The sequence below is a fragment of the Coffea arabica genome, chromosome 9c, assembly GCF_036785885.1.
Source record: "Coffea arabica cultivar ET-39 chromosome 9c, Coffea Arabica ET-39 HiFi, whole genome shotgun sequence".
NCBI classification, from domain to species: Eukaryota; Viridiplantae; Streptophyta; class Magnoliopsida; order Gentianales; family Rubiaceae; genus Coffea; species Coffea arabica.
The window spans coordinates 11,882,736-11,907,376 of NC_092326.1; the positions used below are offsets into that span (position 1 = coordinate 11,882,736).

Consider the following 24,641-nt stretch of genomic DNA (forward strand, 5'->3'; position numbering starts at 1 on the left):
ATGTATCTATTGGTGTTGGACGAAGCTATGGGATGTGTATTAGGACAACACGACGAATCAGGGAAGAGGGAGCAAGCTATCTATTACCTCAGTAAGAAGTTCACTGTGTATGATGCCTAAGAAGTTCACTGTGTATGAGGCCAGCTATTCTTTTCTTGAGAGGAGTTGCTGTGCTCTAGCTTGGGCTGCTCAAAAGCTAAGGCATTACTTGCTCAGTCATACTACTTACCTCATTTCCCGCTCCGACCCTTTGAAATATCTGTTGGGAAAGCCTATGCCGATAGGGCGTGTGGCAAAATGGCAGATGATTCTTTCGAAATTTGACATTGTTTTTACTACGCAAAAGGCAATCAAGGGCCAGGCTGTGGCCGACCATTTGGCTGAAAATCCACTGAAAGATGATTATCAGCCGCTTCACACTTATTTTCCGGATGAAGAGGCCCTGTTCATGGGTATAGCAGAAGATATGAATGATCAATGCCCGGAGTGGAGGTTGTTTTTTGACGGCGATTCAAATTCCTTCGGGGCCGGTATTGGAGCTGTTCTAGTATCGCCTGAAGGAAAGCATTACCCTGGTTCGGCCAAACTCCGATTTTTCTGTACTAATAATATGGCTGAATATGAAGCTTGCATTTTTGGGTTAAAAATGGCGTTAGAAATGGAGATTAAGGATTTACTAGTATTCAGGGATTCAGATTTGCTTGTACATCAGACTCTTAAGGAGTGGATCACTTGGGATTCAAAGATCTTGCCCTATCATTGCAGCTTACTGGAGTTAGCAAATAAATTTAGGAGTTTGGAGTTTCGGCATATTCCACGTGTCAGAAATGTCTTTGCCGATGCATTGGCCACTTTATCTTCAATGATTCAACATCCAGATGAGTTGGTAATTGAACCCATCCAGATTCATCTACAAGAAAAACCTGCTCACTGCTTAGTTGTGGAAAAGTCTTTCGATGGCCGTCCTTGGTACAATGATATCAAGGAATTTCTCAAAACGGGATCCTATCCTCCTGGGGCCAATACAACTGGTAAAAGCTTCTTGTGCAAATTGTCTTCCAAATTTTTCCTAAACGGAGAGGTGGTATACAAAAGGACGTCAGATTTGGGCCTTCTAAGGTGTGTTGATGAAGATGAAGCAGAATACCTGATGAAAGAAGTACACAGTGGAGTGTGTGGATCACATATGAATGGCCATTTATTAGCAAAGAAGATCATGAGGACCGGATATTTTTGGCTTACTATGGAGCATGATTGTGTAGTTTTTGTTAGGAAATGCGTAAAGTGTCAATTGCATAGAGATGTTATGCGCACTCCCCCTACAAAATTACACAGTATAACTGCTCCCTGGCCATGTTCGATGTGGGGTATGGATGTAATCGGAGCAATTGACCCTCCCGCTTCAAATAGGCATCGGTTTATTCTGGTGGCAATTGAATACTTCACCAAATGGGTTGAAGCTGAATCTTATAAGCATGTGACTAAAAAGGTGGTGACGGACTTTCTAAAGAAGCACATCATTTGTCGTTTTGGAATACCAGAGACATTAATCACTGACAATGCCAAAAATCTCAACAATGATATGGTGGATGGTTTGTGCGAACAGTTCAAAATCAAACATCAAAACTCCTCTATTTATAGGCCACAGATGAATGGAGCAGTAGAGGCTGCAAATAAGAACTTGAAGAAAATAATCCGTAAGATGATTGAGAGACACTGTGATTGGCACGAGAAGTTCCCTTATGTATTAATTGTGACGACCCCACTTCTTCCTAGGGCGAACCCAAGGGTATCGGCAGGCCGCCTGCCTAGCTCGCGCCAGGGCTCGAAACACAAAGCTAATAAAACTATATTAAACCACAAGAGAACTATTCATAATATATACAACCGCCAAAAGTTCTATTTACATCTTCAAAAGTATCGAGCCAAACCACTCTAATACACTATAACTACAATCAGCAGAAGATAGACCATAAGGAGGGTCCTTATACAAACCACCAAAACAAAAACAAATATACTAACTGTCCGACTATTACAATCAAACCTAACTATACTAGTGTATGTGCCAAACGTCCCCGCATCGGCCCCTGCTAAGGAAAACAAAAGGAAAGGGGTAAGCTATATGCTTAGTAAGTAAACAGGGGCGAAAGTGTAAATTTCACGTAACAACAGTTACACAGTAAGAGTAAAGCAAAAGCAGAAAAGTAGCATCACATAATAAGGATACATGTGGCTCCAAAGCCAGATCATTTGCCATGCGTAACCTCCTGCCGACACTCCGTCGACCACAAATAATGGTCCGTAGAACTTCACTTGTACTTGTGACAGCCCCACCTTCCCCTAAGGCGAACCAAAGAGGTTAGCGGACTGCCTGCCCAACTCTCGCCAGGACTAACGGTGCAGTATAAAGCGATCTATCACGTTCTGAAACTTATAATGCGCGCAAACAAGGCAAAAGGCAAAATAAAAAAAATGAAAATCGAAGCCGAAATTTATCCAAACCACAGTCAAACATATACATACATTGGAAATCAACATTTACAAGCCAAACGGCCTACCAAAATATCCATCTAGTTCATACAAGTGCAATTAGGCCAATACAAGCCATCCATTAAAGAAGTACATATTCGGTTTGCCTATCAAAAGGAAATGAACCTATTACACATTAGGGTTTCATTTCGAGAGCTATACAAAAGACATTTACAAGCTCAATTTGGCAAATGACTATCCAATCCATTCACAAAAGTAGTTATATCCCTGTAAGGAAAACAAATAACACGGAATGAGCTAAAGCCCAGTGGTATACTACTACATTAGCAACCAAAGTCACATAAGCATAACCAATCACTTAAAGTACACCATAAGCAATGGAGTAAAATGGTAAAAGGATACAGTCGGCTCTCAAGAGCCCATTTCCACACTTGCAATCTTGATCCAACCTCATTGACTCTCCGTCAATGTTACAAGTACCAAACCGTAGACCACCATTTACTTCCACTTCCTTCCACCCAACATACCCCAACCGGGCCCGCACTCCATTTCAGTAGCTTTTGGTAATACTCGAGTATACCGGAACCGAGAGTCTCATTACTACAAGGTTCCTCAGTACCGTCCCCGTGGCATGACAATTTTCACAACCAAACCCTCGCCGGCTCGATCCAATTGACTACCAAACGGGGTTGAGCTCAGTGATACAGTAAAGCCGTTGGACAATCGTCCCAAACGACACCAATTCAGTTTCCATACATGGAATTCAGTATCTCATATAACAAATGCAGTATTTCAGTAAAACGGTAAATAGCTATAAAGGAAATTACAAGGGGTGAGGGCGGTCAAGTACACCCCCACCTCAATCATTTCCAATAACCAAATAAGCCTTCAAGGCAACAATTCACACAGCACGAAGTCACATTGTAACAAATAAGTGAGTAGTATACTCACCAACCAAGTAAATGGTGTTTCATGCACCACGATCACCAAGACGTCGTGAGCTACCGTCACGCCCTAGAACATGTAACACATATAATAAGACTCCATACCGAGCCATAAACAACACCAATTCACAACCCCAATAGGGTTTTATAAACATATACAAGCATGATAGCAAACCAGAAATTAAGAGAGGGCTTTAACTTAAGCCTTGATAAGAAAACCGAATTTGACCTCATAATGCGGTAATGGCACAACTCTCACTACAATTATCGGATGGGGGTGTAAGACCCACCATTTCGAAGCCAAGAAACAGAGCTACAACAATGTAGAAGGTCACTCAATCCAGTTTGTCGCGCCCCATTTTTTGATAAATAAATAAATGGTTTAAAATGAATGTACTTTTGTGATTAAAAAAATGAATTTTGATTTAAAAGAAAAGTGGGTCTAAATGGGGGTTTGAGAATGCGACGATTTGACCCAAAATTATAGTTTAAAAAGGGTTTTTTGAAAAATACGGAGTCGCCACTTGGTAATGAGTTAAGGTGTACCAAGTCACCAAAAAATGAATTTTTTAAAGAAAAATGGGAAAGAGTAGTAAGAAACCCCTTTTAAACGACTCCTAGTCCACGTAAACCAACGAAAAAAGGTTCGGGAGTCACATTTGACGAAGGGGAAGGCAAGGATAAAAATCCAAGGCACCTCTTCGACCTAGCCAAGGCTAGTTGAGTGATTTAATCAAAGTTTTTCTTATTTTAACCAAAGAATTTATTACATTTGGATGCACTACATGAATGCAAACCCTAGACCTAGGGGTATTGGGGGAAATTTCTCTTCGAAGGTTGAGTGGTGCCAATCACATTAATTGTGAAGCCCAATAATGATCTTTTGAAGAGGTCACGAATAATGCGAGTGGGATGCGAATGAATGGAATGCATGTATGCAATGTGAGGACATGAGTTTGAAAAAGTAATAAAAACAATAAATATGTAAATGAAAATGTGCAAGTGAGTGGGCAAGGTACGGTATGTGAAATGATAATATGAAGTGCATGTGTGCAAGTGATGATAAAAGTGTTCGTGTGCAAGTGAAGAAACATAAAGGTGCACGTGTGCAAAATGGGACAAAAGTGTTCGTGTGCAAGTGAAGGGATAAAAGGTGTACGTGTGCAAATGGGAGGAAAAGTGAAAGTGTAATGATAGAGTGGATTTAGAATGCATGAGCCTAGGGAATGCATGCATATTGGGACGGGGAGACCTAAATCGTGACTCAATTTACCCTTTTATAGAGGGAATACAAGCGTGCTAAGGCTTAGAAAAAGCCACACTCATCTATATCCCATATTTAAGGGGACTCTCAAGCAAATGAACCCTATAACTAGCATGAAATGCAAAAATCCTAAAATGGAGGGAAAAGGGGTTCGAGGGGCATGCAAAATGATAAAACTAAAAAAATGCATGACATGCAATGAACATGCAAACATGTACTAACGAGGGGAAATCCCTAAGGGTCTAGCGTTGGACTAGCCCATTCTATGAATTCCGGCTAGCGTTGGACTAGTGGAAACGTCCATTCATCCATCACATTCATTCAGGCTATGGAAAGCGAGTAGACATGCCAAACACTCATAAACATATAGCACATAACACTTAGCATGCTCGACTAGATGCAAGAGCCTAATAAAGCATTTAACATATAACACATAGGCATGCAATCATTACATTTGCTAACTAAAATAAAAGGGAGAGGGAAAATTGACCAAATTACTTGCTACGCCCTATCTATTACAAACCAAGAGGTGTACACATACCCCATTAATAAAAATCAAAAGTAAATGAAATAAATGAAAGGAAATAAGGAGCGGCTAGGAAAGCAAGTAGACATGCAAATTTCAATTAGCACATTGGTCCACATAGGGAGAGACAAAAAGGATAAAAGAAAGTTATACCTCCCTCGTTCTTGAAGCTAGTAAAAAAGGTCCTAATTTGGGCTAAAGCCATCAAACAAAGGATTAATGCACCAATTTAATGATAGAATGTAAATAAACAAACTAAACCCACCAAAATCAGCAAATCATTCCTCAATTTCAACTGCATGGAGTCAAGAGTTAATTAAAGACCAAGAAATCGGAATGACCTATTCAAATCCCAAGTATAGCATTTACTAAGGACCCAAAAGCAAGCATTGTTCAAATATTCAAGTCCAAATAAATAGTTTAAGCACTTCAAAGATTCCAAAAATAAAGAAAGAGCCAAGCAATGATTGAGGTTGCAATGATTTTAGGACTTAATTGCAAGATACTAAAACATGCTTGGGCTTTTGTGGCACACAGAGAAACTTAGAGGGATCAAATTGATTAAATGTTCCAATTACTTAGGCCTTAGTAGAACAAAAAGGGACTTGGGGGGTCAAAATGCAATTTCTAAAGTTATTTTCATGCAAAAATCATGCAATCACGTAGAAGAATTCTGCACTCAAATTGCAGCAAACCATGAAGCCTTCGGCAATCCAAAAAATGCAGCAGTAGCTTCCATTTCACACGCAAGTTTCATTTCAAACCTTCAACAAACAAAACTTTGAACCAACTCCAATCAAAACATAACCAAGCACCTCATGGCAAAGCAAAACTTAGAATTTTTCCATGCAAGTTAGCTAGAAACAAAACCTCTGCAACTAAAACAGAAAATTTTCTATTCGTCCACAACCATTCTCATGCAGTCTCCTTATGCCATTTAGACACATTCATGCAAGCCAAACAAGAAAAAACATGATTGAATTGTTATCTAGACAAAATGTTAGAGCTCAGAGCCAAAAGAAAGAATCAAACGAAAGAATAAAGTTCTGCAAAATTGGTTTCGGCAGGCTGCTGTACATTCATCCAAAATTTTCCCGCAACTTTAAGCTTTCAAATGCTGGTTTCATATAAGACTTCAAACAAAAGCCAGCAAAGACCATCTGTGACAGCCCCACCTTCCCCTAAGGCGAACCAAAGGGGTTAGCGGACTGCCTGCCCAGCTCTCGCCAGGACTAACGGTACGGTTTACGTCAATCTAAAACGTTCCGGAACATAACATCGCGCGCAAACAAGTCAAAACACAAAATAAAATAAAATAAAATAAAACGAAAACCGAAGCCGAAATTTATCTAAACCATAGCCAAGCATATATGTACAACGGAAATCAACATTTACAACCATAATGGCATGCCAAAACCATTCATTAAGGAGTACACATTCGATTTGCCTATCAAAAGGAAATGAACCCGTTATACATTAGGGTTTCACTTCAAGAGCTATACAAAAGACATTTACAAGCTCAGTATCGCAATTGACTATCCAGTCCATTTTCAAAAGCAATTATATCCCTGTAAGAAAAACAAATAACACGGAATGAGCCAAAGCCCAGTGGTATACCACCCAATAAGCAATCAAAGTCATATAAGAATGAACCTTCCTTTAAAGTGCACAAATAAGCAATGAAGCAAAACGGCAAAAGGATACGGTCGGCTCTCAAGAGCCCATTTCCACGCTTGCAATCTTGAACCAACCTCATTGACTCTCCGTCAATGTTAAAATACCAAACCGTAGACAGCTCTTTACTTCCATTCCTTCCACCCAACATACCCCAACCGGGCCCGCACTCCATTCAGTAATATTTTGGTAATACTCGAGTTTACCGGAACCAAGGGTCTCATTACCACAAGGTTCCCCAGTACAGTCCCCGTGGCATGATAATTTTCACGACCAAGCCCTCGCCGGCTCGATCCAATTAACTACCATACGGGGTTGAGCTCATAAATGCAGTAAAGCCATTGGATACTCGTCCAACGACACCAAATCAGTTTCCATGAATGGAATGCAGTATTTCATATATCCAGTGCAGTATTTCAGTAAAACAATCAATAGCCACGAATAAAGTCATGAGGGGTGAGGGCGATCAAGTACACCCTCACCTCAATCATTTCCAATAACCAAATAAGCCTTCAAGGCATCAAATACACATAGCACAAAGCCACATTATAACAAGTAAGTGAGTAGTATACTCACCAAGTAAGAAAATGGTGTTTCATACACCGCGGTCACCAAGACGTCGTGAGCTACCGTCACGCCCTAGAATCACGCAACAAATGCAATGAGACTCGATAACGAGTCATAAACAACACCAATTCACAACCCGAATAGGGTTTCATATGCATAAATGAGCATAATAGCAAACCAGAAATTAGAAAATGGCCTTAGTCTTGGCCCCAAATAGAAAACTGTTTTACACTCATTATGCGGTAATGGTACAACTCTCACTACAAATATCGGTTGGGGGGTGTAAGACCCACCGTTTCGAAGCTATGGAACAGGGCTACAATAATGTAGAAGACCACTCAATCCAGTTCCTAGCTTAACTAGGTCGAAAATGCCAAATACTAACCCAGAATTCCTAAAACAGGTTCGCAAAACACAAAAAACTGTAATCAGTATATCTCAGTCCTTACAAGTCCAAATGCCGAAATTCCAAAGGCATATGTTAGCTAAGACACTCAGCTACATTTCATCAGAAGACACCAACTCCAAAATCCAAACCAATTCCAGTCAAAATGGCCAATTACTATCGCAGTTTTCGCATTCTGCTCAAAGCAGAACAGCTACAGTAATTTCGTCATAACTCATTCTACATTAATCTAAATGACCTGAAATTTTACAGGCACATCAACCTCATCAATACCTACAACTTTCATGTTTTGAGCAAAGTCAAATTAGGCCTCTAACACAGTGATCTAAAACCGGACAGAATTGGGGCTTCAAGAACCCTAACTTTCCAATTTTCCATCCAAATCCAAAATTAGTTGCATTTAACCACATTTGACATCCACTAGAGCCATTTCCAACCATTACAATTCATCATACAAGCCCCCAACATCAAGATCATATTAAACCAGAAAAATTCCCAATAAAATAAAAACTTCACCATAACAAGCCAAACCAAGAGATAAACCACATTTTCAACCACTTAAGCCACTTCTAAGCATCATGTAACCATTATTGAAGGTAGTAGGGTGTTCAAGCAACACTTACCAAGAGATCAAGAGAGAGAGGGATGTAGGACACCTTTGCTCTTCAAACAAAGTTCACCAAACAACTTGCTAGCACTAGAAGGAAGAAATTTATGGAGTAAAAACTAAGTTAAGCAAGTGGTTTAGTTGATTTGAGCTTGGAGTTGGCTAGAATATTGAAGAGTTTTGTCTTTCTTCTTGCTTAGGGAGGGCCGGCCATGGAGGAAGAAAATGAGAGAATTTTTGGTGAATTTTTTTGAAGATATTTACTTATTTGGGTCAACAGTCAAAAAATGTCAAAAGGTGAATAGTAACTCTTAAAGTAAGACTAATGACATGGTGACAAGTGGCACTACATTAAATGCAATCTTATCATTTCTTTTCTCTCTCACATCAATCACTTCACACACACTACTTATCTCTTAACACCCGATAAATTTTAAACAGTATCCGAAACTTAACCTTATTGGCCGAATTTTTCCGAACTTTTCGCACTAGTGGGTCCCACGTCCATTATTTATCCTTAATTTTCTAAAAACTCGCCAATGCTAGAAAAATCATCTTAAAACTATAATTGCTCATAAAATCCTCTCAGAAAATATTTCTAAGCCAGAAAATGCAAAATTATGCAATTAAAGGGGAATAAACCCTAGGAAAATAATTAGGGTTTTACGGGCTCTCACACTCTCCCCCCCTTAAAAGAATTTCGTCCTCGAAATTTCTCACCTTAATTCCCGAAAAGGTTTGGGTATTTCTTTCGCATTTCCTCTTCCATCTCCCAAGTAGCTTCCTCCACTCCGTGGTTTCTCCATAGCACTTTCACTAGCGGAATCTTCTTGTTTCTGAGCTCTTTGACTTTTCGATCGAGTACTTGAACCGGTTTCTCTTCGTAGGCCAGTGATTCATCTACTTCGATATCCTCCGGTTGTAAAACATGAGATGGGTCAGGATGGTACTTCTTTAGCATCGAGACGTGAAATACATCGTGGATTCGAGATAGACTGGATGGCAGTTCCAATCGATACGCGACCGCTCCAACCCTCTGAAGGATTTTGTAGGGTCCGACGTACCGTGGTTGAAGTTTCTTTCCTTTGCCCATTGTAAGACTTCGTAAGGGTGTGATCTTGAGAAATACGTAGTCCCCAACTTCAAACTCCAAGTCTTTTCTTCGGTTATCCGCGTAGCTCTTTTGGCGACTTTGGGCAGTTTGGATTCGTTGCCGTATCAACTTAACCTTCTCGTGAGCCTCTTCCATCCACGGAATAGTTGTCGGGTCCAGTGCTTTCTTTTCGCCAACTTCGTCCCAGTAAATCGGTGAGCGGCACTTGCGTCCGTAGAGAGCTTCGTACGGAGCCATTTGAATCGACGAGTGGAAGCTATTGTTGTACGCGAACTCTACTAAGGTCATGTGCTGACCCCAGTTGCCTCCAAAGTCCAGAATACAGGTTCGTAGCATGTCTTCTAGCGTCTGAATCGTCCGTTCCGACTGGCCATCCGTCTGGGGATGATAAGTAGTGCTCAAATTGAGTTTCGTCCCCAGGGTTTCTTGGAACTTCTGCCAAAACCGAGATACGAACCGTGGATCCCGATCTGAGACAATGCTCACCGGCACGCCGTGTAACCTTACAATTTCATCCATGTACAATCGGGTCAATTTGTCCATTGAATACTTCATGTTCACCGGTAAGAAATGGGCCGACTTGGTTAATCGATCAACGATCACCCAAACGGCATCATGTCCTCTTTGCGTCCTTGGTAAACCTGAAACGAAGTCCATGGTGATGTTTTCCCACTTCCACTCGGGTATCTCCAAGGGTTGTAACAAACCCGATGGTTTTTGATGCTCTGCCTTCACTTGCTGGCAAATGAGACATTTCTGCACGTACAGCGCGATTTCCTTCTTCATGTTGTCCCACCAATAAATTCCTTTTAGGTCTTGATACATCTTACTGCTACCCGGATGGATTGTATACTTGGACCTATGAGCTTCCTCCAGAATTTCTGCTTTCAATGACTCGTCCTTTGGTACCACCATTCGGTTTCGGTACTTCAAAATACCTTCAGGACTCAAATTGAAGTCCGTAGTTTCTCCCTTTTCTACTTTCTCTCTCCACTTCCGTACCATCACATCCTCGCCTTGCGCCTCTTTTATACGTTCCAGTAGAGTGGAGGTCACCCTGACATTGCTAAATATCACCTTATGACTCCCAAGACAGGGTTTCCACTCGCACACGGATTCTAGTAGATCCCACTCCTTAATCATTAGCCCTGCCACTTGCACCTGACGACTCAAGGCATCTGCTACCACATTCGCCTTTCCCGGATGGTAATTGATCGTACAGTCGTAATCCTCCAGGAATTCCATCCATCGCCGTTGCCTCATGTTCAGTTCCTTCTGGGAGAAAAGATATCTAAGGCTTTTGTGATCAGAAAACACTTCGAAGGTCACCCCATATAGGTAATGCCTCCACTTTTTCAGTGCAAACACAACTGCAGCTAGTTCCAGGTCATGAGTCGGATAGTTCTGCTCGTGAAGCTTCAATTTCCTAGAGGCAAAAGCAATCACATTCCGGTTCTGCATCAAAACACATCCCAATCCCTCTCGCGACGCGTCCGCATACACCGCAAACCCGTCCACTCCATTTGGCAACACTAGGACCGGAGCCATGGTCAATCTTTTCTTTAACTCCTGAAAACTTGTTTCGCATCGGCCGTTCCAGATAAACTGACCATGCTTCTTTGTCAAGTCAGTTAGAGGTCCTGCCAGTTTGGAAAAATCTTTAATAAACCTTCGGTAATACCCAGCTAGCCCTAGAAAGCTACGAATTTCCGTGGGGGTTTCTGGCCTCTTCCAATTGGTCACAGCTTCAACCTTCGCCGGGTCCACTGCAATACCTTCGTGGGAGATCACGTGCCCTAGAAACGCCACTTTCTCCAACCAAAACTCGCATTTACTGAACTTGGCGTATAGCTGATGTTCCCTCAATGTCTGCAACACCATTCTTAAATGCTCTTCATGCTCCTCGCGTGTCTTAGAGTAGACCAATATGTCATCAATGAACACAACGACAAATCGGTCTAGATAGGGTTTAAAAACCCTATGCATTAGGTCCATGAAGGCGGCGGGAGCATTAGTCAGTCCAAAGGGCATAACGGCGAACTCGTAATGCCCGTATCTCGAGTTGAAAGCAGTTTTCGGAATGTCCTCCTTCCTAATCAACAACTGGTAGTATCCCTGTCGGAGGTCCAACTTCGAGAAGACCACTGCTCCTTGCAGCTGGTCAAATAACTCGTCTATGTGAGGCAGTGGATACTTATTCTTGATCGTCACGTTGTTCAGCCCCCTATAGTCAATACACATCCTCAAAGTTCCATCCTTTTTCTTCACGAATAGGACCGGAGCTCCCCAAGGAGACTCACTCTCGTGAATGAATCCCCGCTCCAAAAGGTCTTGTAATTGCAACTTAAGCTCTTTAAGTTCTGCAGGCGCCATTCGGTAAGGGGTTTTGGAGATAGGTGCGGTTCCAGGTAAAAGATCTATTCGGAATTCTATCTCTCTTTCCGGAGGTAAGGCCACTAACTCATCAGGAAACACATCCGGAAATTCCCTCACTATGGCCACGTCTTCCACTTTTAACTTATCCGTAGGGGTATTAATTAAGAAGGCCAAATATCCTTGCGCCCCTCTACTTATCAATTTCCTAGCTCGAATGCCCGAAATGAGAGCAGATGAGGCTAACCTACCCCTTATATCTAACCTTAAGGTTGCCTCGCCAGGAATGCGAAATTCAACTATTTTCGTTTTACAGTCCAGTTGGGCGTTATATTTGGCTAACCAGTCCATACCCAGAATCACGTCGTACCCCTTAATGGATAAGCTAATCAAGTCCCCTAAAAACCTCCTTTCACCTATCCATACGTCGCAATCCCTATAAACCATACTAGTCACCAAACGTTGATTCCCCGTAGGTGTACTAACTTCTAGGTCATATGGTAAGCTAGCAGGTTTTATATCGATGCCACACATGAAATCAGGGTTAACAAACGAATGAGTGGCACCAGGATCAATTAAAACTTTGGCAAAACGGTGGAAAATAGGGATCGTACCTTCCACCACCTCGGAAGACTCTGGGACCTGGTGGGGCTCTAAGGAATATACCCTAGCTGGCACTTTTGGTTTGGATCCGTCTCCCTTGGCCGTTCCAGTATTGGTCCTCGACGGTAGTTGGCTCCCCTTTCCGTCTTGTTTCAGGACCGGACATGTAGCCAGCTGATGGTCCGCACTTCCACACCGCAGACATTTCCCCAGTTTCCTCCAGCAATTGTCCTCGGTGTGGTTTGTCTTTCCGCAGTGCCCACAGGGACCACGAGGTGCCGAAGCCGAGCCACTCTGGGTGTTTCCCCTCGGTCCTCGCCCAGCTTGACCACCCCTGAACGGAGTCCCTCTGCCTGATCCGGACTGTCGACCACCACCCATGCCTTGTCCAAATTTGGAGGGAGTGCTCCTCTCACCTTGTCCGGACGTACTCCCAGGAAAACCACGCTTCTTAGCCTGGAAGTTTCGGACCTGAAGCCGTGCACTCTCGACCCGTTGGGCTTTTTCCATTGCCTCGCTAAAAGTAGTGATTTGAGCCGCCGCGAGGTCCTTCTGGATCTCAACGTTCAAGCCCTGAATAAAGCGCCTCACCCTTCGTTGCTCGGTGTAGACACCAAATTTTTGGTGTAATTTCATTTACTGTTTATTTTTAGTTTTTTATTTGTCGTGTTAGTTTTATTCGATTTTTAGTTTTTAGTTTATAGTTTTACTTTTATTTGTAAGTTTTTAGCATAGAATTTCTTGAAATGAAAAAAAGAGAAAAATCATAAAAAAGGAAAAAAAGGAAAAAGAAAAGAAAAATAGCAATTTTGTTTTATTTAGCTTTATTTTAGTTATTTCTACTTAATTTATCTTTTATTGTTGTTTGATTCATTTAGAAAAAGAGAAAAGGTGAAAAATGAAAAAAAACTATGAAAAAGAAAAATGTAGAAAAAAGATGGAAAAATGGCCATTTTTGTTGTTTCTAGTTGTTTAGTTTTTAAATTATTTTCATTATTATTATTATTACCTGGTTTTTGTCAATTTATTATTTTTATTTTATCATTTTTGTAATTATCAAGTTGTTTAAAAAAAAAAAAAAAAAAAAAGGGAAGGATAGCCGCGGCAAGCTGCATTTGTAGCAGCTTGCAAGGAAACCTGGGACGGCTCCTGAAGCTGCAAATACATGAAAAGGACTAGAGGTTTTAGGGTTAAGGGGTCTGATATATAAGCAAAAGAAGGGGCAGCCGCAAGGGGGGAGGATTTGAGGAGAGAGTTACGGAAAAAGGAGTGAAAAAAAACAGCAGAGGGAAGCGACGGGCAGAAACTAAGAAAAAGGAAAACCAGACAAGGCTAAGAAAATCAAGGCTGTGAGCTAGGGAGATAGAGAGACGAAAAAAGAAAGGAAAAGCAGGGAAAGGAGTGGACGACTGGTGAGGAAGAAGGCTAGAGTTTTGAGAGAGGTGGGCTGTGAGGAACAGAAAGCTGAGGTTTTGGACGGCTGGGGGAGTGAAAGAGAGAGCTGGAACAGAGGCGGAGGATACGGTTGAAAGGAGAGATTCAAAAAGGGGACTGTTGGTGGCGAGACGCAAAAAGGAAACTGAATTCGGACGCAGCCTCTGACCATCTTTCTGATCTTCATTTTCAACCAAGGTTCATTCTTTGGTATCTTTTAATCTGCTTTCTATGTTGTTTTTTAGTTCAATGTTTTGCTGGCTATGATGCATCTAGTTCGGTTCAATACACTGCAAACCTCATTTGGAGTCCACGCATAGGAATTTCCTGTCTCTGCTTTGTGAATTTGATTGGGTCCAAGGGAAGGAGGAAGGGTTATAATTCATGGGTGTGGGTTAAGCAAGATCCCTCATTGTTTCTTGACTAAGTTTTCTGTGATTTTTGAATGAAGTTACGTTAGGTTTCCCATTGATTTTTGCCCTTTCGGCTGGCATTTGACATCTGGTTTTGGCCTGAATTTAGAGGATGGAGATTTGAGTCTTTTGTTTGATGTTCAATGGTTGCTTCTTGTGTTGTTTGAATAAGTCAATCCAGAAATGTTTTAAAAACTGCCCACAGGTCTGTTTTGTGGTTTCTGGATTATTACTTCTCCATTTTTGTCCGTGGATTTCAATGTTAAGTGAAGTAAATGGTTGTTTTCGGTTGTCTACTTGGTAATTTGATTTTCGAATCTACACATTTGATGATAAAATGGGTGGAAATATGTTAAAAGATTCTGTTTTTGCTGAATGGGTTGAACCTTTGCATGTTTTTCTTGAAAACGTTGAGTTAAAGGTAGATGTTCATATCATGTAGTTGCATTTTTCTTTCCCTTTCCCTGTCCTAAGTTCGCGCATTTGATGTTGGGTTGATGACTGTGAAAAATCTGATTTGAATGTCATGAAGGCTGGTTAGATGTCTGCTATGTTTGGTGGCTTGGGTTATGTGGTATGAACATATCTAAATTGAAGTGAATGAAGTGAGAGTTTGCTGCATTTTTTTTTTCTTTCACCGTATTCCCTTCCATAGCAGTTTAATGAATCTTCACACTTAAGTGGCATGTTCAATCTGGCATTAAAGAGAAGGAATGGATGGCTTTATTAGATTGAATTTACATGTTTGAGTCACTTAAAACATTGGAACTAAAATCAAACACTTTGCTGGAAAAATAAATTTCAGGATGGCCAAACCATTTTTTTGTGTGAGTATGCTTCCAGAATTTTGCATCAGTCCCCTCTATGTTGTTGTTTGTTTGGATATTGAGGTGATGTGTCTTGTTGTATGGCTTCAAACTATGATTTTATCTGAAAAATCTTCGAGCCAGGCTGCATATTTTGTCCAAAAGCTGCATTTCATCCTCACACCTTTGCTGTTTTTCTTTTTCTTCCTGCAATCTGCTCACATGAACATTTCTGTCTAGAATTTCTGTATCAGTTTCTCCTATGTTTCTGTTTTGTTTGGATACTCTGTTGGGATCACTAATGATAGATGATTATGGCCTAAAGTTGTTGATTTGGGATTCCTATGAGTTGGGCTGGTAAACAAATGAACTTTGTGCATTTTTCTGGAATGAAATACGCATGGTTTGAAGCTGCAAAGGATTGCAGCAGGATTTTGCAGAAGCTTGTTTCTTACTACCTTGCATAGAACTTGCATGATTTCCTTATAAGTTGGGCTGGTTAGGATATGAAATATATGTGTTTTGCTGTGTAGTTCAAGTTTCTTTGAAGATTAGATGAGAAGTTGTGATCAAAGAGCTCCTGAAATCTTCATTTGAAACCAGAAATTGCCGCACCTTTTGCATAAAGCTCTCCAGTGTTTGAGTGATTTTTATGTGTTTTGGTTTGTTTGGAAGTTGAATTTGTGTGTCATGCTGCTTAGATTAAGTTCCTGGCTACGTGGGTTGAGAAGCTTTGATCAAAGTGGTGGTTAATGTTGAAACCTGCATGAAAAATGGAAGTAAAGGTTGCGTTTTTTAGTTGCAGGAAGCTTTCAGCAGAAATTCTTGTTGCAGAATGCATGTTTCACGTAGCTTGCATGAATTTGCATGAAATAATTTTCTAAAAAATTGCATTCCAACCCCTCAAGTCTCCTTTGGTTGCATTGTGGCCCAATTACATTCCAATTTCTTGCAATTAGGTCCTAGGATAGTTACAATTAGATCCATTGCTTGATTTTTTCTTTGCTATTTGACCTTTGAGGTTCCCAAAATGTATCAATTGGGTTTGGTTGATTGATTAAATATTTGCAATTGGGTCCTTGGTAATTTTCTATTCTATAAATTTGACCAATAATTCCACTTTCTTAGTAATCATGCACTATGTGTTTTCACTTGAGTTGCAATTGGGTGAATTTTGGCGATCTTGCTTATACTTTACTTTTAAATTGATGCCTTGACCCCTTTTATTGTTTTGAAGCCATTTATCCTTTATTAGCACCACAAAAGGGGGAGGTATAATTTCTTTTATTTTTTTTCCTCTCTCCTATGTGATCCAATGTGCTAAGTGAATTGCATGTCTACTTCGTTTTCTTTGCATTGCCTTAATTCCTTTCATTCCTTTATTTACTTTTGCTTTATTAAGTTTTTTCTTTTATGGGGTATGTGTACACCTCTTGGCTTGTAATAGATAGGGCTGTGGCGAGCAATTTGGTCTATTTTCCCCTTCCCCTTTTTGTTTTAGTTAGTGAATGTAATAGGTTCATTAGTTTGGTTGCATGCCTACGTGTTAAATGTTTAATCGCTTTATTAGGTCCTTGCATCTAGTCAAGCATGCTAAGTGTTATGTGCTACGTGTTTATAAGTGATTCGCATGTCTACTCGCTTTTTATAGTGTGAATGAATGGAATGGATGAATGTACGTCACCACACTAGTCCAACGCTAGTTGTGGCTTCTTTTATCGTTTCCACTAGTCCAACGCTAGTCGGAATTCATAGAATGGGCTAGTCCAACGCTAGACCCTTAGGGATTTTCCTCGTTAGTATATCATTTGCTTGTTCACCACATATCACGCATTTTCCTTAGTTTTATCATTTGGCATGCCCCTCGAGCCCCTTTTCCCTCCATTTTAGGATTTTTGCATTTCATGCTAGATATAGGGTTCATTTGCTTGAGAGTCCCCTTAAATATGGGATATAGACGAGTGTGGCTTTTTCTAAGCCTTAGCACGCTTGTATCCTCTCTACAAAAGGGTAAATTGAGTCACGATTTAGGTCTCCCCGTACCCAATATGCATGCATTCCCTAGGCCCATGCATTCTAAATCCACTCCATCATTACACTTTCACTTTTGTCATTTGCACACGTACACCTTTTATCTCTTCACTTGCGCACTTTCACTTTTGTCATTTGCACACATGCACCTTTTTTATCCTTTCACTTGCACACAAAACACTTGTAAATACATTTGCACACCTCCACTTACATCCTATTATTTTTATTATTTTTCTCGCTTCACATACCTTCACATTGCATACATGCATTCCATTCATTTGCATCCCACTCGCATTATTCGTGACTTCTTCAAAGGATCGTTATTGGGCTTCACAATTAATGTGATTGGCACCACCCAACCTTTGAAGGGAAATTTCCCCCAATACCCCTAGGTCTAGGGTTTGCATTCATGTAGTGCATCCAAATGTAATAAATTCTTTGGTTAAAACAAGAAAATCTTTGATTAAATCAACGCAACTAGCCTTGGCTAGGTCGAGGGGGTGCCTTGGATTTTTATCCTTGCCTTCCCCTTCGTCAAATGTGACTCCCGAACCTTTTTCTTTGTTTGCGTGGACTAGGAGTCGTTCAAAAGGGTTTTCTTACTTTTTTCCTTAAAAAATTCACTTTTTTAGGTGACTTGGTACACCCTAACTCTATACCAAGTGGCGACTCCATTTTTCATATAAAAAACCCTTTTTGAACTATTTTTCTTGGGTCAAATCGTCGCATTTTCAAAAGTCCCATTTAGACCCATTTTTATTTTTATCAAAAAATTCACTTTTTCCAATCACAAAAATACATCTTTCTCAAACCATTCATTTTTATTTTTATCAAAAAATGGGGCGCGACAGTTGGCGACTCCACTGGGGACTTGAGAGTCCGAGCAATCGATTTAGTCAATTCTTTTCTTCTTTTAACCTTTTCATTTATCACATTGGATGTTTAGGATTGCATTTTTCCCTTTTTTTTAGGATTTTTGCATTTCGCGTATCAACCCACTTCCTCCCACATTCGCCTACGATTGTTTTGATGGATGGATGATTTATGTGATTCCGCGCTTTGCATTGCATTTGGGTGGGGAATACATCCTAGAGCCTTGTGATTGGTTCTTGATTCCTCCCCTCCAAAACGAGCACTAGCATACGTGCATTCGCTTTATTATTTATCCCTTTTTATTTTTCTTTTAGTGGCTTGTCACGCCACTCCACCCTACTAGGAATTAGGTGACCCATTTGGACATGTGATCACGACACGATGTGTGTGTAGCACGATCCAATGGGTCACTCAATCTTCCGCTTTAAGCTATGGGTTGATAGCCTTTAGCTTTTAGTCGAAGGTTGAGGATTTTGATAGATTCACTCAAACACGTAGCCGCGACACGATGTGTGCGTAGCGGTGTTTGGGGAATCGCTCGAGCCACCGACAAAGAACCTTGGGATTGATGACCCTTGGTTTCTAAGTCTGAAGGCTCGGGGACCTGAGCTTATCGAGTCTAGATGCATTAGCGAACCCTAACCTCATGCATCCATTTTAGAATTGCCTTAGGGTAGAGTCGGCCTTATCCTGAGCTAGGGACACTATTCACAAGGGGAGGGGTCCAACCCCCTTTTTTTCCTTTTATTGCTTTGTATTGATTGTTTTATCTTGTTGCTACAATGTGTTATGTGTATTTCTCTGCCTGAACTAACCTTTCTTGGTTTTATGTCCCCATTGCATTCACAAACCCTAGCAAATAGGAGGTCTGGCATGACCTTCTTTTAGGAACCTACCCTCGTAGATAGGTTATTGCACGTTTAAAGATTTTGGTATATTGCATTCATAGATTAATAATTGCATAGCATTCTAAGCCTACCTTGGCGTATAAAAGGTCCTTTTAGGTCATGATTTCATTTCAAATTGCATGTTTTATCGCTTTAATAAACTGGCATCATGCATAAACCCTAGAAGGGAATGCCATTTAGGGGATCCCGTGTTAGGGGATAAGCCACCTTGTGTCTCGGATACTTAATCCAACGAGACTTGCACGTTTACGTTTTGTACCATCCAAAGGGGTAGTGCACAAGGTAAGGTAGGATCCAATCATTTTCATAGAGTGATTTTATGAACGTCTAATAATCACTTTTTGGCCATTTTATCAAAAATTGGTAAAAATCCCTTGCGTAAAGGACATTAATTCGAGGAAATTCACAAATAATTCCTTATCATTGAGACAGTGAATAAATTGAGGCCAAATCGTGATTTTAGAAGGCTCATAGACTAATTTTCTGAAACCACCAATGGCCGGCCGATTCAATCAATCCATTTTGTCAATTCATAATCAATTTTGAATAAACCATCATTTGACCAATTTACCCTTTTTAGGGTCATCCGGTCAATTTGGAATAAATCGTCAATTTATTTGACCAATTTACCCTTTTTAGGGTCATTCAGTCAATTTTTGAATAAATCAATTTCATTCAATTCATTTGACCAATTTACCCTTTTAGGGTGATTTGGTCGATTTTTGCATAAATCATCAATCTCCATTTTATTCATTGGACCAATTTACTCATTTCTTAGGTCAATTCAATCAATTTTGAATAAGTCATCCGATTTCATTTGACTAGTTTACCCTTTTTAGGGTGATCTAGTCAATTTTGAATCAATCATTCGATCCATTGGACCGAATTGCCTAGTTTTAGGGCGAGTTGGTCAAATCATCATTTCACTCGATTTGTTTGATCAATTGACTTCATTCAATTCATTTGATTAGTTTAATTCATTTTTAGGGTCATCCGGTCAATTTTGAATAAATCGTCAAGTCATTTGACCAATTTACCCTTTTTAGGGTCATTTGACCAATTTACCCTTTTTAGGGTCACCTGGTCGATTTTGAATAAATCGTCAATTCATTAATTTACCCTTTTTAGGGTCATCTGGTCAATTTTGAATAAATCGTCAAGTCATTTGACCAATTTACCCTTTTTAGGGTCATTTGACCAATTTACCCTTTTTAGGGTCACCTGGTCGATTTTGAATAAATCATCAATTCATCTGACCAATTTACCCTTTTTAGGGTCGTTCGGTCAATTCATAAATTTCATTCAATTCATTTGACCTTTTTCCCTTTTTTGGGTAATCCGGTCGATTTTTAATAAATTGTCAATTTCATTTGACCAATTAGGATTTCAATGTCGAATTTCAAAATGGAAGACCTAGTCGATTTTGAGAAAAACCATCCATTGCATCCAGCCATTTGATCAGTTGGGGTTTTGACCCGCGCTTTACTGAAGAAATTTTGCCAACGAATTCCAATCTCTTTGATAGGAAGTTCGTCAAGGTCAAACCCGTGCGTTTTTGCAAAATCTTGTATTGATCAAAAGTGATCAATCCATTCGGACGTGGGCCTCATTTTGCAAAAATTACTTTCACTCAATGAGTTGATCAGATCCATCAGGTATGGTATGGTGCCTACCCTAGAGGATTGCATTTTCATGCTAGGCCTACCCTTGGCACAAAAAGGGTTCCCCCATAGGACATGCATCCGAATTTCCTGGATATCTACTAACTCTTGTCTTTTTCTTTTCCTTTTCTTTATTTTCTTTGGAATAACTAAGCGAGGATTGAATCTAAAGGCAATTTTTCAAAAATCCTCAGGTAATATTTAAACATAGCTTCTCGTCGAAGCCCCATCATAACGTGATCCCGTAGTCAAGTCCAAAGGAATCGTGTAAACATGAGTTCACAACCAGAACAGTCCGATAGGTCTGCTACTACCGCTCAACCTGAGACTGCAAGTTTGGGGATTCAGTTGACTGAGATGCTTACCAAGTTTGGAGAGATGGCGTCTGAGATGGCCGCTCAAAGGAAGTTGGATGATGAGCTAATTAGCAGCGGAGTTCAACCTGAACCTGTACCCGCCAGACAGACTGAGCAAGAGACATTTGTTCTACCTTCGGCCCACGCCACTGTTACTCCATCATTCCCTATTGCACCCGAAGAAACTTTCACCTATCCCACTACAAATTTGCCATACAATTACCCTCCTCATCCTTCATTTTTTCTTACTCACATGCGAGGTCCACAACCCCAAATCACTTCAAATATACCACCGGAGCCACATACCTTTTACTACCCTGCTGCTGAGCCATTCCTGCCGGACCATACTTTTCAAACCAAGCCAGAAATGGGGGAATCTTCCGCTCCCGTTGATATGAAGCTGCTTAAGCGCCTTGATCGTTTTGATGAATTTATAAGGAAGAGTCAGGGGGTGAACAAGCAAGGAGTCCTGGATTACGATGAGCTTTGCCTTTTCCCGAATGTGCAATTGCCTGAGGGGTTCAAAACTCCGAAGTTTAACAAGTATGATGGGACGGGCAATCCCAAGACACACCTCCGACTGTTCGCCAACAAGTTGGGTAGGCCAACAGATGATGAAAATCTGCCTTTGAGGCTATTCCCAGAAAGTCTGGAGGGGGATGCACTCGACTGGTATTCCAAGCTGAAACCTGAAGGAGCAAAGACCTGGTTGGATCTGTCCAACGCTTTTGTAAAGCAGTACGAGTATAATTGCGAGTTGGCTCCAACACGAATCACGTTGGAAGGGACAAAGAGGAAGCCATCTGAAGATCACAAGACTTATGCCAAGAGATGGAGGAAAATAGCTGCCAAAGTCGAGCCACCGATGACTGAGGACGAAATCATACGCACTTTCATTAAGGCACAGGATCCGCCGTACTTTGAAGAAATTTTTCGCATGACTGGATGCTCATTTGCCGCAATTGTTAATAAGCTTGAGGAATTTGATGATTTCGTGAAGGCTGGAAAAATTGTTAATGTGTCTGCCCTAAAAACTCAAGTGGAAGCTTTGCAAAGCCAAGGAGGTAATGGGAAGAAATAACAATTCAAAAAGCAAGAGGGGGAAACTATCTTCACCTGGAGTCAAAACCCTGTCCCAAGACCCAGACCTCAACAATACCCTACCTACTCAAACCCTTACTCTTACTATTTAAGCCCTCATCCTGTTTACCACACCAATATCACTCATCCTCGACCTCGCCCAAATTATGCTAACCCGCCTACAACTCCTTTCCAAATATTTCAACCAAGCTTTCAACAAACTCGTCCTCGACCCCCTTACTACCAAAGATTTTCTCCATCAAATAGACCCACCTACAACTATCCCCGACCCACTCAGACCTACAATCAAAGCCGTACCCGAACTTTCACTAACCTAGGCAGGCCTTTAGACCAATTGTATGAGCAATTGAAGGCTGCCAACAAAATAGGTGTGATTCCCCCTCCAATTTACCTTCATGGCATGCCTGCTGGGTACAATCCACATGCTATTTGTGCCTATCATTCGGGAGTACCTGGTCACTCAACTGTCGATTGCAGGGCACTCAAGCACAAAGTCCAAGACATGATCGAGGCAGGGGAAATAATGCTAAGGAAAAGAGGTGAACAAGGGCCGAGCATAAGTACAAATCCTTTCCCTGAACACAAGGACACCGTCGAAGCATCCACCTCCAATGACGAAATTTGAAAATCCTGAAGGAGCTTTGCATAATTTGAATGGCCGAGTATCTTCCCTCTCGAAGGGAATTTCGGTAAATCTAGGGGTTGTTATTTACTAAGGTTCACAAAAACCATTTCTTGCATATGTGAATAGCTTAATGAAAACATCTTTTGCAACTAAGTTTTTGTCTTGTTTCCGTTTTGATTAGTTTTTCCATCAAATGCATAATTTATTTTTTCTGTTTATTTGATTATTGTCCCGAATTTTTAATCCTTTTAGATGGCCAAAGATGGAATTATTTGACCATTTGAATATCATTGTTCTGGATTCCGATAATACCGTTCATTCAAAAATTTCTTCGTGGAAAATTCCTTTGTTGAAAAGGCCAAAAATCCCTTCGTTTGAAAATGCCAAAAATCCCTTTGTTGAAAAATCCCTTCTTTGAGAAGGACAAAAATCTCTTCTTTGAGAGACCCCTTCATGAAAAATCCCTTCATTGAGAATTCTTCATTGAGAAAATCCCTTCCTTGCCAAGTTCGAAGCTGATTGATTAAAGCAGCGTCACCGACAATTGATTTTGATGGATGAAAAGCAGCTGAACGCCATGTGCCATGGCCAATGTTATCAAAGTGCGTGGCCTGTGTTCATAACAAAAAGGTCCGCCTCCGAGCCTTTAGAAAAGGAGGACAAAGAGTTAAAGCGAGTTTTGCCAATGCAAGATGAAGTCAAAGACGAATTTGATCTAAACTGGTAAGGACATTTGTCATTCAAAAAGGCGCCACCGAGTGGAGCACTTATCCTCGAAGAGATGGATGGGCAAACATTCTCTCAACCTATCAAATCAGATATGTGTAAGAAGTCTTTATTTTTGATTATGCAAATTTCTTTTGGGAAATCATGCAAGGGACGAGGTAAAAGTCAGGCCATCTTCCTTTTCAATCAAAACATTTCATCCCTAGTTATCCCTTTTGAGCCATCAGAACAGTAATTTTCGTTTGGCAGCCCCTGAGAGTTGCAAACCCCACACTGGGGCCAAGTTATTTTGGAAAAGAGATGATCAAAAGAAAAGAAAACCCTACACTAGGGCAAATTTATTTTGAAAGAGAAAGAAAAAGCAGAAAACCCTACACTGGGGCAAATTTAGCTTTGAAAAAAAAAATGCAAAAAAAAAAAAAAGAAAAGCAAAGAGAGAAAATTCAATCAAACTGGGGCAAATTTCCCTCAATTTCATTCGAAATTGAAGATGATTTCAAATGATGTAATCTCAGGTTATTTCACCTCTCATAAGAACAAATTGCGTTCAAGCCTTAACTTTTCTTGGAACACCCCACCTGACCTCATTACAAAAGCCCAAAAGTCCTGGCTTTCGTTCTTTGCTGTATCTCTATCAGGAAAATTTGCTAATCAACTGGCAGGTGTTGTCCGTAATGTTTTCGCCTAATCTCATAAAGGAAGTACATTCTACTGATACCAGAAATCTTCAAATCATGTTTCTAGGTCGATCATGATCGAGATATTTCTTTGTTCTTTAGGTGAAAATCCGAAAGGACGCGAAAAAAAAGAAAAGGAAAAAAGGGTGAGGGCAACCTTAGTGAAAACCCGAAAGGGCGCCAAGGCAGGTTTTGGCAGCAAGCAAGCATGAAAAGGAACAGCTGATGACTTGGTTCATTTGGATTGTCTCCTTATTTTTGTCATACCTCAGCCAACATTGAATTCCAGAACAAAGATATCCAGAGAATTGAATATGACATTTGTTGGCCAAAACTGTGTCATTTTGTAAAACATTCTTTTGCAAATACATTCTTAGGAAGCTCATTTTTCCAAATTACTTGCATTCATGGCATTTTTGTAGAATTTAAGCACAAATGGTTATGTGTGCATTCTTGTGCATA

General features: G+C 40.6%; 1 protein-coding gene across 1 annotated transcript; it reads left to right on the top strand.

Annotated features, from left to right (window-relative positions):
- Positions 1-112: 112 nt before the first annotated feature.
- LOC140014118 (uncharacterized) lies at positions 113-14,429 on the top strand. The gene is made up of 2 exons (XM_072064518.1): positions 113-1,718; positions 14,248-14,429. Exons 1-2 carry the CDS (start codon positions 113-115, stop codon positions 14,427-14,429), a joined length of 1,788 nt encoding a protein of 595 aa, XP_071920619.1.
- The last annotated feature ends 10,212 nt before the right edge of the window (positions 14,430-24,641 follow it).

What these genes read in the sequence shown, in the direction of transcription:
- LOC140014118 (XM_072064518.1), top strand. Translation starts at nt 113, where the DNA reads ATGCCTAAGAAGTTCACTGTGTATGAGGCCAGCTATTCTTTTCTTGAG. An exon ending in TAAGATGATTGAGAGACACT is followed by an intron (nt 1,719 to 14,247) that starts GTGATTGGCACG and finishes GTTGTTTTTTAG; the next exon opens with TTCAATGTTTTGCTGGCTAT.